Raw genomic sequence first — 15,627 nt, 5'->3', positions numbered from 1 at the left:
TGGTTGTAACTGAAACTTTTCTGCTAATGATTACAGCTTACCTGACTCGCTGCCAAAGTATTATTAGACTGCCCATTTGCTACACAGCATAAGGAAACACACATTTCACCCCATGCTTTATTCATCTTGTCCTCAGCTGACACAACAAAATAGCACCATCCATCTTTTGCTTCAGTTCGTTTAAAAAAAAAAAAAACGGGCCTAGAACGATTACAAAAATAATCCCTGTGACTATTAATCAGGAACGTGAACAAGAGGGTTTAATTGAACAAAGGGCAAAAAAAAAGTCAGTCCGCATGTGTTGTCAGTAACGAGAATCCCAGATTTAAAGAGGAAAAAAAACAGAACACCACCACAAAACAACGTTGGTGTAACAAAAGACCATGGAAAGGCTGGTTTTTCAGCTGCCATATCCCCAGAAATCTAAGCCACGGGATAATTACAGAGCTGATTGGAAGTGCTTAGCAATAGCCTATTGTCTTGGCACCGGCCAACTCCTGCAGCAGTCCTGTGCTTCTGACCTATTTGGCTGATACAGGAAACCCAATCATTACAAATGTTAACATATTCCAATATGAAAAGCAGATTTTCCTTGGAAGCATTTGCTTTGCAAGCTTGCAGAGTCCCAAAGCTGGCAGTGGCCGTAGGGGCAACAAGCAAAAGCCCAACTGATGCTTGGCAGTTTCCCCTCGCGTCCCCTCTTAGCTTGGCGTCCTGGGCACCAGAGGAGAGCGTGCGACAGAAGGTAGGTGTCTGGTCACAACTACCTTGCTTGACTGTTCAGACAATGTGGTCCGAGATGGAGGTCTCTGCTGGGGTGGGAGAAGCAGAGAGGGAATTTAAGATTGAACCGTGCAATTTCCAGCTTGAGAAGTCATTTCCCTGCAAGACTCTTGGAAAGGAGCCTAGAAACACCGAGAGACACTCTACTGCATGGAGGAAGGTCTACTTTTTTGCCACACTTGCTCTGCAAGTATCTGCACACCCTTTGCTTCAACTACACCAAGATGTCTGTTGCTATTGCCTAGAGGTATTAAAGTGTGTGTGTGTGGGGGGGGGGGGGAAATCAGTAGCTGTTCCTCATCCCTCCCAACTAGAAATGTTCCACGATGTGGCAAGTCTTTATGCCAGGGCTTAAAAAAATGCCAAGAGTCTGTTCTCATTCTGGTCCCAAATGAAACTTGTATGTTTTTTGGCTCTTTCTGGAAGCAGGGGGAAAAAATCCTTTTAGATCCAAATGCTCAAAGCAAATTACTGTAGATTACATTGCACCATTCCCCATATACAGGGCTCAAATGCAGAAGAGGTCCAAGAAAGTCCTACAGGGCCATTTCTCCTAAAGCTTTCCTTCTAGATCATAGAAAGTGAGTCAGGAGGTCACATCTAGTCCAGCCCCCTGCTCCAAGCAGGACCAGCCCCAACTACATCATCCCAGGCAATGCTTTGCCTAGCCGGGTCTTCAAAACCTCCACGGATGGAGAGGCCACCACCTCTCTGGGTAGCCTGTTCCAGTGTTATACTGCCCTCCTAGTGAGAGCTTTCTTCCGAATATCCAACCTAAACTTCCCTTGCTGCAGCCTGAGCACATTGCTCCTTGTCCTGTATCTGCCCCCACTGAGACCAGCCCAGCTCCATCCTCTTTGCAACCCCCCTGCAGGGAGGTGAAGGCTGCTATCAAATCCCCCTTGGTCTTCTCTTCTCCAGACTAAATCAGCCCAGGTCCCTCAGCCTCTCCTCACCAGTCCTGTCCCCCAACCCACAACCGTTTTCGTTGCCCTCCACTGGACTCTCTCCAATGTGTCCACATCCTTTCTGTACGTGGCTGAGAAAAGCAAAGGAAAGGATATCCCTCTGGCCCATGGATTTAAGAAATCCAGGGGGAACTCCCAAGCCTTGCCTACATCCCGGTTCTGGCATCAACTCTCCCAAGGCCCCATGACAACAACAGGGACAGGGCGGGACAAGTCCTACTCTCCTAAGCACCGGCCCTTTTCCCTGCAGGACGAGGTTGGTTTGGGCATTTAATTCCACGCTCCTCAGCTCCTCTCCAAATCCTGTAACAAAGAGCAAGCGTCCTAACAACAGGACTGGCCTTACAAAAAGACACCTACCGAGCACAGAAAAACACTAGCAGCCTCGTGTTTAATGCATCTGGGAGCTCGCCATTCACAACCACCTCGCGCCGGGGAGGGTGTCCCCCACGGAAACTGCTGAAGCACGCCAGCCGACTCGGAAGTAAAAAATGAACATCTAATAACTTCACCATGGTTTTCCAGTACAACTAAACAGGAAAAGCTACTTAACTCCTCCTCCAGCCGTGATCAAAAGGACACCTGGATGTCTCCCTCAACCAAGGGTATTTTAGCCCAACTTTCTGCCTCAGTTCAACCCCGCGGCAAGAAAATCTCCAAAGCTACATCCACGAACAAAGCTGGACAGAGATTTAGCCGCTGAACTTAAAAGCAGAGATCAACATAAATGGACAAGCATCCATATCCATCCTTCTCTTTAGGTGTGGTGTGGTAATTTGACCAGTCTCACTCCATTTTGACTCAAAAATATCTCAGTCGTCGTACTCTGCGCAAAAGAACTACCTTCACTCGCAGGCGGCAGAACTGCCCGCCATGCAGGGTTTCTGCACATCTGTGAGCAGAGAACTGCACAATGGCTCAAGGCTCTTACCTTTCATCCAAAACATGTCTAAGAATATTTAGAGATCACTACGTCTCCACCCTCATCTCATCTCAGGAGTTACCAGCATGATAGCCAGGGCATGGAAAAACAGGCAACCCAACCACACAAGGGAGAACAAACAGAGAAAATAGTATACATCTACCACGTAAAAGCTATCCGCTTTGCTGAGGATTTCTATACGGCCCAGTTGCCACGCTACCACTACCTAACACAAGAAAAACACCAGTTAGACTCCTACCTCCACTTTTCAGTACATTTAAGAACGAAAATGGTAGCATGTCCTTTTGGAGACAAACCTAATGGGCAGTGATTTGGAGGGAAGTCCTTGAAATGCTGATGTAAAGGATCATAGTTTGTACCGCCACATGCGTTTATTATACTGTTCACCTTGTATTTTATAACAGTATATATATGCACACACATCCTGTTCATCTTGTATTTTAAAATATAAGATTCAAGATGAACAGTATGTGTATACATATACACATACATACGGAGTTATAAAATATTACATATTGTTTGTTATATGTCATCTTATATGTACACACACATCTACATATATTCTAAAATAGAAAACACAAGATGAATAGTGTGTCCATGTGCGTATATACACACATATATACATATTTGCATACACACTGTTTATCTTGTGTTTTCTATTTTATTATAATAATAATAATAATAATAATAATAATAATAAATATAAAACACAAGATGAACAGTTTGCATGCGTGTCATCTTCTTTGCAAGCTTTTGGGTACAAACACTGAAGAAGGGCGTTTGTACCTGAAAGCTTGCAAAGAAGAGTTTTTCCAACTATTTTAGCTGGCCTAATAAGGAGATAATAAGATTTACCCAGAGAACCTTGCCTGCCTTTCTGCAAGAAGTATTTGCGAGGGAAGCAAAGATGCACACACGAGAGGGATGGCTTCGATAGGCAAGATTGCCCAAGTTAAAAAAGAAAGAACACTTTAGGAGGACCCCCAACCCCCTTCTTTTTTTACTACTTTCTTACCTGTTAGGGTAACCGAGTGAGAGATTTCTCAGGGCAACACTGTCCCCCCCATGGGTGCCCAGCTTACATACGAAAACCAAACCCGGTGCATTAAGAAGAACCGAGCAGCAGAAAGGCTTTCCTAGAAGTTAAGCAGAGATACACACGGGGGAATCTCAACTCAGCAGAATCTTTTATGCCGCTTTCTCCATGACCAGGGTCAAGCCCCAAGCAGGACCCAAAACAACTTCAATGAGAGGTCATACTTTGGCAGGTTGTCCATCAGACTGCGCCTGATGGTTTGGAGCATGCGTCCAAGGAATCTTTGGGACACCTTTCTGCTAACACAGCTGCTATGCCTAACAGCAGTTCGAAGGGATAACCTTTTGTGACTTGGAAGGCAGTTAAACATCAAAGAGAGGGGGGACCTTTTTAGGAGAAAAGGATGAAAGAACTAGGTATGTTTAGTTTGGAGGAAAGGAGATTCAGGGGGAGGACAGGAGAGAGCTTTTCAAATATTTGAAGAGCTGCCATCAAGATGGAGGAAAAAGAATAAACCTTGTTCTCCCTTGCCAAAAAGGGCAGGACACGAAGCAATGAGTTTAACACATGCAAAGCCTAGCTAACTCAAAGCTCAGGAAAAACTGTAGCAAACAGAGGGATATGGGAACGAGCTGCCTAGGGAAGTTGTGGGAGCCCCTTCGCTGGAAGTTTTGGCTGGGTCGCTGCCTCCCTGGGCTAGCTTAGTGACAGCCAATCTGTGCAGAAGGTAGATTACATGACCCTTCAGGTATCTTTAAAAAACTTCTGTGGCCCTAGGTGTAGGTTGTCTGCCTATGGCCACGGACACACAAATACTTGGAACAAAGGGAGGGCGGAGCGCACCGCAAGAGGGCAGCGGCTGGTACAGTCCAAATTGGAGTGATTCACTACATTTGAATCGCTGTGCAAATTAACGGAGTCCGATTCAAATGTGGCACAGACACGCCGATTTATAACCTATTAGTTGCTGTCCTCTGGAAATGGTCCCACTTTTGAAAGGGCTCCAAGCGTTTGTATGTATGTCCACACCCTCAGATTGTCGAACCGAGTGTCAAGGGTGGTGAAGCAGCCTTAGCGTTTGGCAGCAGCTGAGCAAAGGGAAAAAAAAAAAAAATCTCAAAAAAGAGGTTTATATAGTGAGAAGGGCATCCCGAAGGGGAGAGATGGGAGAAAAACCCCCCACACAAGTTGGTACAAGACCTTGTCTGGTCAACGCGTAGGGACAAGCCATCATCGGCATGGACGGACTCCTCCTGGCAGTCCCCAAGACCTGGGATTCCCTATGGTACCGTAGGACAGGTGACATTAATGCCAATATCTTAGTGGAGGAGAGTTGGCATGAACGGCTCTCCCAGAGGTAGCAGGCAGAAAGCATCCTTCTCCTTTAGGATTCCTGTTTTGTTTTCCTCTTAGAGATTTTCCTTAAGAAACCCCTGATGCTCATGTGCGTTACATTAAAAAATGAAAAATATCACAAGACTGTTGCACAACACTGGAAAACCACTATGACACACTCCAAATGAATGCCCATTTTGCACCACACGTTTGTATGAGCGCAGTAGGCCCAATGGAAGTTAGGGAGTCGCCATGCTAGGAACTGCAGAGACACCGGCAAGACAAAGGAAGACAAAAAACAGGCGAGACAAAGAAAGCAGGACTGTTCCTGAGCTGTACAACTGGAGCCGAGGCCCAGAGGGATTAAATGCCTTGAGAGAGATTACCTTGGGTAGTCTGTGACCACTGGAAATTAAGCCCAACCTCACACTATAGCATCCGACAAGGCTGACATGTTAAGTGAGGAACAGAAGAATCCTAAACTTTTTACAGGCTTATTCAAACAGCTGGAAAAGAGGATTGAGAAAGGTTTAAGCTGAGCTCTTTGGTTCTCTTCTACAGACCTCCAAATGCTGCTTCCAGCCCAGAGCAAAGCCGTTCGAGTCACTAGACACAACCGCCCACAACTCTGCACTCCACGGCAGAGGGGAAAGGAAGAGTCAGCAGCAACGGGAGCTCCTTCCAACCCGGTCGCTCTTGGGGAGCTCAGAATAAAATTTGTCTTCCTATTCAGTCCTTTCTAAACAGCTCCACAGTGCAGCCTGCCTGCCGTACTGGAGTGCTTGCAGCCTATTCATCTGATCTCCGCGACCCCCCAGCTATCCAGAACTTAGTCACCCCGTGACTTGCACGGTCGATCCCAATCCCAAACACAAACCTGTATGACAAGGGATCCCCCGAATAGGATTCTGCCTGACAGACAAAAAACAGGACTACAAGACAAGCATGGCCTGCACCACTCACCCCAGAAAGTCTAGCTGGTCTGAACTGGCAAAACAAAACACAACCCCCCACCCTCCCCGTCCCCATACACAACTAAGGATTACAGCACTAAGAAGAGAAGACAGACACATTTAAAAAAGTCAGCACTGAGTGTACTTAGCATTGTAGCCATCTGCTCTGAGCCTAACAGAGCACACATCTATACTCCCCCCCCCCAGTCCTCCAACTTTTGGATGTCTCAATTAAAATAAAAGACTTCATTACTAAAGGTTGCGACCTGGACCGGGTCCGCATCCCTCCCGTTTTGAGGGAAAATTCTACCACCCTCACTTTTCTGATGTGGGAGGTCACGAAAGAAGGGCTTATCTAATGAGAATGGACACCTTTACTTCCTTGGTTTAACCCAGCAGAGCCACCAAGACACAGTCACACTCTCCAAAAACACCCTCACTGAATCACCCAGGAGCCCACACCTTCTGGGACTCTTTGTTCTGCCAAGAATTAAGCAATCCTGAGATTCAGAGAAAGAAATATTTGTACCTGGTCCAAGTTATCCAACCCAGGCACGGGAGTGTACAAGAGAGCAAAAACAGAAAGGGTTGTTACACAATCCATCTCAAACAGCTAAACAAAGCCTCAGCTATGGATCAAGCCTGTCCTGGGCTGGAAGAGCCGGGAAGTCTTTAGGTCAAGAGCCCCGGCCATAGCATCAGACAAGTAGGACTGGAAGGGACCTGCACAGGTCATCTGGTCCAACACCCTGCCTGAAGCAGGATCATGCATATCCAAACCATCCATACAAATCCACTGTCTAACTTCTTCATCAAACTCCACAACCCTGACACAACTTGAGATATAACACCCCAACCTACCACAGGTAAAGCAGGGGAACACAGTGGCCAGCATCCTGCTGTTTTAAAGGCTTTTAATATATGGTCAAGAGATCCCAAGAAGAGGGTCATGTATCCCCCTCCCCACACTGTAGAGGAAGGCAAAACCCCCCACAGTCTGTACCAATCTGACCACAGGGTAAAATCCCCCCCTGGCCCCAAATACGGAGATCGGTCTGATCCCGAGCGCAGGGGCAAGCCCCTCTAGCCAGGAACCGTCTGGTTTCAGCCCCAGCAGGAGCAGGAAAGCAACCAGTAAAGCCCAGATGCACGGGAAAACGTGCAGAAGAATGCAGGCATAGCGATACCCAGGTCATCCCTGGCCGATCGCTGTCCAGCTTCTTGAACACTTCCAGTGATGGAGACCCCACAATTTCTCTAGGCATATATTCCCACTGCCTCATTGCTCTAACGGCGAAGAATTATTTTCTGGATATCCAATCTATACCTACCGCAACTTCAAGCCATTGGTCAGTGCCCTACTTCCTGCAGCAAGAAAGAAAAAGGTGCTTTCCCCACTTCTTTCTGGCAGCCCGAGTATTTCAAGACCGATATCAAGTCCCCTCTGAAGTGCCTCTTCTGCAAGCTGAACATACCTAGCTCCTTGAGCCTCTCCTCGTATGACTTGCCTTCCAAACCCTTTATCATTTTTGTTGCCCGCCTCTGGACCCCAACTTCTCCATATCTTGATAGTGCCTCTACTTGACACCCCCCATGTCTTGCATCTAATGGATGCATCCCAAAACTGCATTTGCCTTTTGTGCAGCTACATCACACGGCAGACTCCTGTTGAGTTTGTGATCTACCGAGACTCCCAGACCCGTCTCCATAATGCTTCCACCCAGCCAAGCGTCACCCATGTTGCATTTGTATTTTTGATTATTGTTCCTGAGGGGGAACCCCTTGCACTTGTCAGCACTGAACTTCAGCCTTCGTCATACTTGCTATCTCTCTTAGTTTAAGATTCTAGTAGCGCTTAAATGACCCGATCATGATCCTGGCCCCATCGTGCTATAAGAGACTGTCCTCCCTTAGAAGTGGCCACAATCCAAAAGGGACGGAACAGGCAATATATGAGAGGACAAGGAAAAACAGTAATCCAGAGGGTGAGGCAACTTGCTGTAGATGTCCTAGCCCTATCGGTGACCTGCTATGGTCAGGACTAAGCCGCAGCCCAGACCTGGGTCCTATGGACCAGGCTGGTGGTCCTGAGAACACTGAAATGTATGGCAAGAGAGAGTTAAGTTACTGGAAAAAGATGCTTAACCGTACTTGAAATAATGTGTACAGTCACATGTTAAGTAATTTGCACACAAGTGTCTACTGCACAGCCACCAGTCGGGTGTGCAACTAATCGTCAGGTCCTAAGCAACCCTATTACATGCACGTGCATGGTGTGTAGTTATGTAGGTATTCGTACCACCCAAAGAACGGCGCTGCCTCCAAGTTACTTCAGTTAGTAAAGACTCTTGAAGAAAAGAGTTGTCTAAGCTCAGCAACATTATGTTATGCTGCAAGCTTAAAGCTAGAGATGAGATAAAATTGTGAGTACCGTATTTTCTCATGTACATCAGACCCTAGAATAAGATGCAAAGATCTTCATTCTGCCTTTCAGAAAGAAACCAGGTGTGCTTGTAGTAAGTCACCTCCCAAGTCTTGCACCTTGAGTAGCAGCAGCTAGGCAGCTGAGCCAGCTCCCTGTGGATCACGTACAGGTTTGACTCTTTTGACAAGCTGCTCTTACCATATTTTCTTGCATATAATGTGCACTCCAATGATCAGCAGCTGGGTTTTTTGGTTTGTTTAGGTTTTTTTTAAAGGAGGTGCATGTCATATGTGAGAACATATAGTATTCACAGAGCACCACTGTGTGCGTGGCACCTCGAAAAAGGAAAAAAAAAAATGACTGGTTTCTCACCACTGAAACAAATCTACGCAGAGAAAGAGCCAGAAATGCAGCAGATAGCTAGGAAGGAGAGATGAGAATCAGGGAAGGGAATCCAGGAGGTTATCAATTAAATCCCAGTTATTTGCATGCACATTCACACATGTTCACTGCAAAACATGTTCGGTCTCACGCTTGTCCTCCTCCTCCATTTCGAAGGGGGAAGGTTAGTTGCAACTGCAGGTGCTGGTGATCCAGGCGTGATACTTAGGGATGCAGGGCCAGCAGTGGTAAGCGATGGGAGGAGATCTGGGAGCAGAGAGCAGCATAGTGAAGAGAAAGGCTGCTCCAGCAACCAAGAATAAAAACAGGCGCTTTCACAGGTACAAGGCAGGACCTCTTAAATCCCAGAGTCTGTGGATCACGACTGGGTCAGTTAGGCAATACTGGAAACTTAAAATAAGAGGAACAGCAAGTATTAAATAAGCCTAATGACTTCTAGGCTCCTTCCAACCCCGGACAGATTTGATTCATGGCTAAGATTTTGTTTAGCTATTTGGGAAGTCTAATCAGAGCAGTGATTGTGACGAAGCAAGGGGCCGGGCCTCCTTTAGCAGGCCCTAGGCACAGGACACTGAGCAACGAACGGAGCGCTCTGGGATGCCTCGTGCCATGTGAATAGATGCTCCCATTTATCTTGTGGGCTAGGATTTGAATACGCTGTCCTGGGTAGCAGTCAGGATGACGGGACAGAGGAAAGGCTGGCAATCTTTCCCCGGGGAAGCAAAGTTGTGGTGGAGCCTGTCTCCGTTTAGTCGCAATAATCAAAAGAAAATGGTCTAAAGCCCAAGGTACATGTGATCCTCCACGGTGAGGATACAGAGTATGCTGCCAGGTATTCGTAGGGCCACTGATACTGGGGGACAGACCAGGGTTTCTGAGGCTCACTGGCTAACATGCCTTAGAGAACAAAGGCCCCTCTTACTGTCAAGCACAAAACACTCCAAGAAGTAATCTCACATCGCCACAAGATAATCTCAGCAAGCAACAAGAAAAGGAGCAATTCCCCTTACCAAAAAAATCCCCCTGGGTCCCGATAAAATTACATGAGCCATAATAGGTTTGTTTTATACATTGCGTGTAATACAATATTGGAAATAGGTCTGCAGCTATGTAATTGCAAAGGAAATGGCTATGGGCTTGTTCAGCCCAGCTGAAAATGCCATCCCACGTTTTACCACCACAAAAGCAAATCCCCATGGGTTACATGTAAGGAGCCTTGAAGCCGCCCCTCTGATCAGAGCTACGGAAGAAGAACAGTATAAAAAAGGCGCTTGTTCGTACAGTTATACTTAACGGTCTGTCAGGGTTTCCATTACAAACGGCATCGCCACAAATTTATAACTTGACCGTTTCAAGCTGCGTCCAAGCGAAACTTGGCAAGAAAAGGAGTCAACTCAGGTCCAATTTTTCTTCCCCTCTCTTTTTTTAAAACAAAAATTCTGCATAGACTGAGTCAGGCGTTAGTACTGTGAAGACTGGCAATAAAAGCAGTTCAAATCTGTTGCTTGAGTTTTTTTGCTGCAGTTAAAACCTAGCCTATCACACTTCAAATTTGAACTGGATTCTGCAGCGATTTTACAAAAGCCTGTTTAGAGCGTACCTGCTGGCTAAAGATAAATTTAAACAAGTGCAATAATTGATTTGAAAAAAACAAACAAACCCAGCTTTGGGGAAAGGACTAGTGCTACAGAGCACTTCTGAACTGAATGCAATGCTCTACAATTTCCCTCTTGATGCACATGTAACCGCAGTGAACGCTAGAAGGACATAATTGCACGTGGCATGGGGATAACAGACCCCAAATATATGCCTGGCAGGGTAACTACCACTCTACTGAAGCCAGAGGTCAGGGGGAGGTCTCAAGACAGATTTGTGCTGGCATGCATGATAATTATTTCCTTTAAAAATACCTGACAGCTGGCCTATATTGAACGAAGATTGCTTTTAGCTGCAGAAAGTCCCATTCATTTCAGTGGGATTCTGCCTGAACAAGATGAGTTTCGGTGACAGCTGCAATAACTGGCAGGTTGAATGGACTCATGCTTGATACAACGCGGCTGGAAAGGTCTCCGAATTTACTCATCGCGTGCGTCTCATTGACATTGCAACTGGCACGTTGGAGCATTAACAGAGGAGTTTTCAGTTCGAGGACTTGGACGTGTCCTGTGTTTGCTGGCACGCGGAAGATGTTTGGATCACTTAAAGAAAAAAAAACTAAATAGCAGAGATAACTGGATCTGAACATGCCTGAACTTCAGGGTAGCTAGAATCCAGATTCTGCAGTTCGTTCCTCCTCTTGTAGATAGAAAAAAAATAAAAAATAAAATGATCCTTTGATTACATATTGCTTTGCCTATGTAAGTGCAACACCGTTACTCACAACCAAGGCAGCTTTCCAAGCATCCCTGACTCCGCTCCTCTGTGCTCAAGTAGTTTAACATGCCCTACAGGATTGGATCATTTGAATGTGCTTCCAATTACTGTTAAAACTAATGGGATTTGAACACTGCTTCTAACCCCGGGAGCTTTCTCTGTGCTGCAAGGGGCGCGGTGATCTCCTCCAGGACCGACACCACAGGACGACAGAACGGTATTCTTCCCAGGTTGGGAATGGAGGCCTTCCAGGGAGAAGGACAGAGGTTACATTAAAAGGCAATATGAATGGGAAAAGGAAGAGCTATGTTGCCTCCCTTCCACTTGCTGTGGGATCAGAGCAAACAGACGATCGGCTGCTCCATGGCAAGCCTCCCCGTTCCTCTTTTAAAGCCAGACAAATTGATCACTGGGCCAAAGCCTGATTTCGGCCCATCAAGGCTGCCGCATCATTTTCAGTTCACCTCTTGCAGATCGTCCCCCAAGCAAGGCAAACCGTGCGGTTGCTTCTCCACCCTGCGTCATGGCAGCTTTGATGCAACTGCTGACAAAGGACAAAACCAAAAAACCAGATTTGCCTCCGTTTTTCACCCTGTCTGCAAAACTGCTTCCAAGTTTTAGCATGCAGAGGACAGGCCCCCATATTGCTATTAAACTAACTCGGGTCTTTCAACAGAATATATGGTTTCTTTTACAGATCTGTTGTCACCAACATCCATTGGCGGCTTCACCTCCTAGCTATTTTTGTGTGGTATCACGATGCGACCCGACTGGAACAACAAGACAAGCATTGCGTCTGCATTTCCAGCTTTCCTACAGCATAGTTTAAACAGAATCAAACCCCGTACGGCATGTAATTATATATACACGGTCTCTAGGAAAGGTTTTCATCAGAGGCATTAGCGCAGCAGAGTGGATGTCATGCATTCAGCATGATGTTCAGTCTGATGGTAATGGTCTGAACTAAGCAGTGAACAATTGTCCAATTGTTCTGTATGTTTGCGCACATGGGCAGCGCTGCAAGGAAACATCTGTTCCTACCACTGAGCCATCATCACTAGAAATTACATTCAGAAAGGCTCACTGGATTTTTACCTGCCTGAGCCAGAGGGAGAGAAGCAAACCTGCAGGACAACTGGGACCAGAAAGAGCCGAGATGGATTCTATTTGCAATCATTCCTCGAGGGAATCCACCTATTGATTGTACGTGGAGACTCACGTGGGTAAAATAAATCTAAATAATCCCTCTTTCTAGGAAAAAAAAGGCCATCCATGTGCAATGAAGAGCAACCCAACATCCACTGGCCATCCAAACATTGCATTTATACCTCAGCTCACACCAGCACTTCTCTTTTTGCTACTGTTTCATTTCTGCATCACTTGCGCACATCTTGGCTTCTCCTTAAGCCGAAAAGCATGAACATGACTAGAAAAAATAAAAAGGCCCTTCCTGCGGTGTCTCTAACCTGGTCCAAGCCAGGAATTGCTGAAAAGCAAGATTCCTAAACTTTAGCAAGCTTACAACCCGCTTTCTACACCAGAAAAACATTTAGACCAGGGGGTTCTCCAACTCTGTGATACCGCGACCCTGTAAAATAATACATAAAATTTACACAACCTTCCCATGATTAAAGCTATTGATTAAAGCCAGGAGGTTTCAACCTTTTTTGGTTGGTATACCCCCGACGGCTGGTTGAGAAGTGGGGAGTGCCCCGGTGGCCGGGGTCAATGAGCGGAGGGGAGCGGGGGGTCCCCCGCGTGCCAGTGAAACCAGGATCACCGGCAACAAAAGTGGAAGTGCTGGTGGAAGCAGCGCGAAGTGCTGGATGGTGGCAGCAGCCCCGCTGGGGAGGGAAGAAAAGTTTGTGACCCCCTTTTAAAGTTGCTCACGACCCCCCTGTTTGAGAACCCCTGGTTTAGAGATGTGTTCAGACCAACTGCTGCTCTCCCACTGCTAGCAGTCAGCTACCAATACTCTGCAGGACAGGAGCAACGCACCTTCCTTGTGCTTTTCAATATTTCGGGCTGGTGGCCCCTTACAGCCAAAAGGTTTTCCCAACTCTTACCTTTTAAATTCCCAGGAAAAAATCAAGGAGTACAAGAAAGCCCGCTCTTCGTGATCAGTGCTGGAGGGTATGCTAAACTAATCAGCATGTGTTTCCAGAGGCTGAAGTGAACACTAGACTCTGAAGAATAAGGTTGTGCAGGAAGCAGAGGCAAGATTTTCTTCTGCCTAGATCACAACACATTAGTGCTTCACAGGTTCGCCCCCCAAACCTCTCTGAAAGACGACTGCAGCTACTAAAACCCTGGATTTATTTTAAAAGGAGACTTTGACAAAACTGTAATCACTCTGTTCAGGTGAGCAAAGTCATCTTTCTTTTGTTGCTGTAGCCACGTTACTTTTCCAGCTCTCTCATCCCACTCAATGCCAACACTTTCCCTTGGAGACATTCCCTCCTCCCCCGGCAAGCCTCTGCACGCTCTGAACTACATGAATGGTGCTAGGCACAACAGAGAAGGCTGGGCTGGATTGGAAAACCCTTGTTTTTCTAGTGGGAAATCGGACACTCTTGCATTGTCTGAACAACTCAAACTCCCTTGGAACTGGAAACAAACTAAGATCACCAAAAAAAACCAGCAGAGAGAAGATATCCCAGAGTTGAAAGAGTTGCCAGAATACGGCCCTTGGGACCAACACGGGTAACGTCTACTTCTTAGCAAACAAACCTGTTAGCCACTACACTAGGTGTGTGAAGATATTTTATGGCGTCTTTCCCCTCCTTTAACCTTAATGATCTCTTTAAATTGGGTAAATATGTGCTTTGGCCTCCTTGCTCATTTTGCTAATGTACGCAATATTAAATACCCCAAAACCCATAAAGGCTCCACTAACCAATGTCTATTTATTTTCACATAGTACACCTTTACCACCATGCCAGTCAGCTGGCAGGCTAACCGTTCCTCGAATGCATCGCTTGTGCATAGACTTGAAGTGTTATTAGCTTTCCAGAAAACCATGGAAGCGATGCTCAGTGAAAATACAGGTATTTGGGACAGAAACACCATCACCTTGGGGAAAATCTGGGCTAGGGGGTTCTGCTGAATGGCTTCTGGATCCAGATCAAGATACGCGGGTCAAAGCCCGCTTCTCAGAAACGCCGAGTACCCAGAACACCGCTGCCATCAAACTAGAGTCGCCGGTGCTCAGACTGAGATTCAGATCTTCATCTGAATGGGCCCAACACTGGAATAGCTCCTCTGGGCAAGAAGCGGGTGACCCGCTGCCCGGGACAACGGTTCGATTTGGATGCAGAAGGCAGAGCAAGGGAAAAGCGGGCAGGTGTTTAAGCCAATATTTACCCTTTCACAACCACCAACCTATGCAGGAGGGCTCTGACAGTCGCTTGGGCTGGCTAGGAGACACCAGGCTTCCTATCGCAATACAGCAGTCTGAGCCAGCCTAGTCCCTTGCCAACATCTCCTTGCCTAAGTGGAAGCTGGTTACTCCAGCAGTGACATGGACTCACTTTTACCTCACTTTTCCAAGACAGAGCCTCAGCTGCTTTGGGAGAAAGAAAAGAGAAGCACTGGTTGGGCCATTTGGAGGAAAAGAGCAGTTTTATTTTACATATTATTTCTACCCCCCGTTTCTCAGTTCTGGGCCAGCAGCTGAGTCAGCAAGACAAGTTTCACCCCAGAGCAAGTCTAACAGCTTGTTATAAATCCCCCCGAATAGCCATTCGTAATGGAAATGCCAACAAGCCCCTTAAAAGCGACAGCGGGGCAACTGCATCGATCTAATGAATGAGCACATGACCTGCGCCTCGTTTTCTCCTCCCCCGTAGGTTCCCATTAATGATCGCTGGCTAATTAACATGCAAACCTACAAGACATTCTTACAGTGGAAGGCAACATTTTGGCCACTGGCCCAAACCAACAGAGGGAAACTTCAACCTCCTCCACCAGACACGGTCCCAGATGGAGCTAATATATCGCTGTATGGAGCGATGGTGGGGGAATTGAAGAGAAAGGGAGAACAAAAAAAATAATGCAGACCATTAAAAAGAAAAATAGGCACGAGTGTCTCACCGCTCTCGTTTTTCTCGATGACATCCACGACCTCCCCGGCTTGCAGGCTGATCTCGGAGTTCTCTTGTTTCTCGTAGGTGGACACCACCACATACTGCTCCAAGATCATGGGCTCGGAGCTAGCGTCAGCACCTGGGGAAGGGAAAAAGCAAGCTGTAAGCCAGCTTCCAGCCATGGCTCCTCGAGAGCGACCTCCGTCCGTCCGATTCATGATAGGCCAATTTGTCACCGGAGCCAAGCCAATCAGAACGCAACCTTGGCTTGCGGCATATCCCCAAACGGCTGGCCATATAGAAGTAGCCTCCTCTGGCCCGCAA

At 46.8% G+C, this 15,627-nt stretch overlaps 1 protein-coding gene across 3 annotated transcripts in view; it reads right to left on the bottom strand.

The window, feature by feature from the left end:
- The window catches only part of SH3PXD2A (SH3 and PX domains 2A), a 333,629-nt gene that overhangs the window by 67,149 nt on the left and 250,853 nt on the right, over positions 1–15,627 (bottom strand). For all 3 annotated transcript variants that reach the window (XM_019485993.2, XM_006273659.4, XM_059730197.1), the window contains one exon: positions 15,311–15,442. In XM_019485993.2, the coding sequence (XP_019341538.1) occupies positions 15,311–15,442 (132 nt within the window). The remainder of the gene's footprint in view (positions 1–15,310; positions 15,443–15,627) is intronic.

The sequence above is a fragment of the Alligator mississippiensis genome, chromosome 6 (genome assembly GCF_030867095.1).
Source record: "Alligator mississippiensis isolate rAllMis1 chromosome 6, rAllMis1, whole genome shotgun sequence".
NCBI lineage: Eukaryota > Metazoa > Chordata > Crocodylia > Alligatoridae > Alligator > Alligator mississippiensis.
Note: the sequence above shows the minus strand (reverse complement) of the source record. Positions and strands in the feature narration are given on the sequence as shown.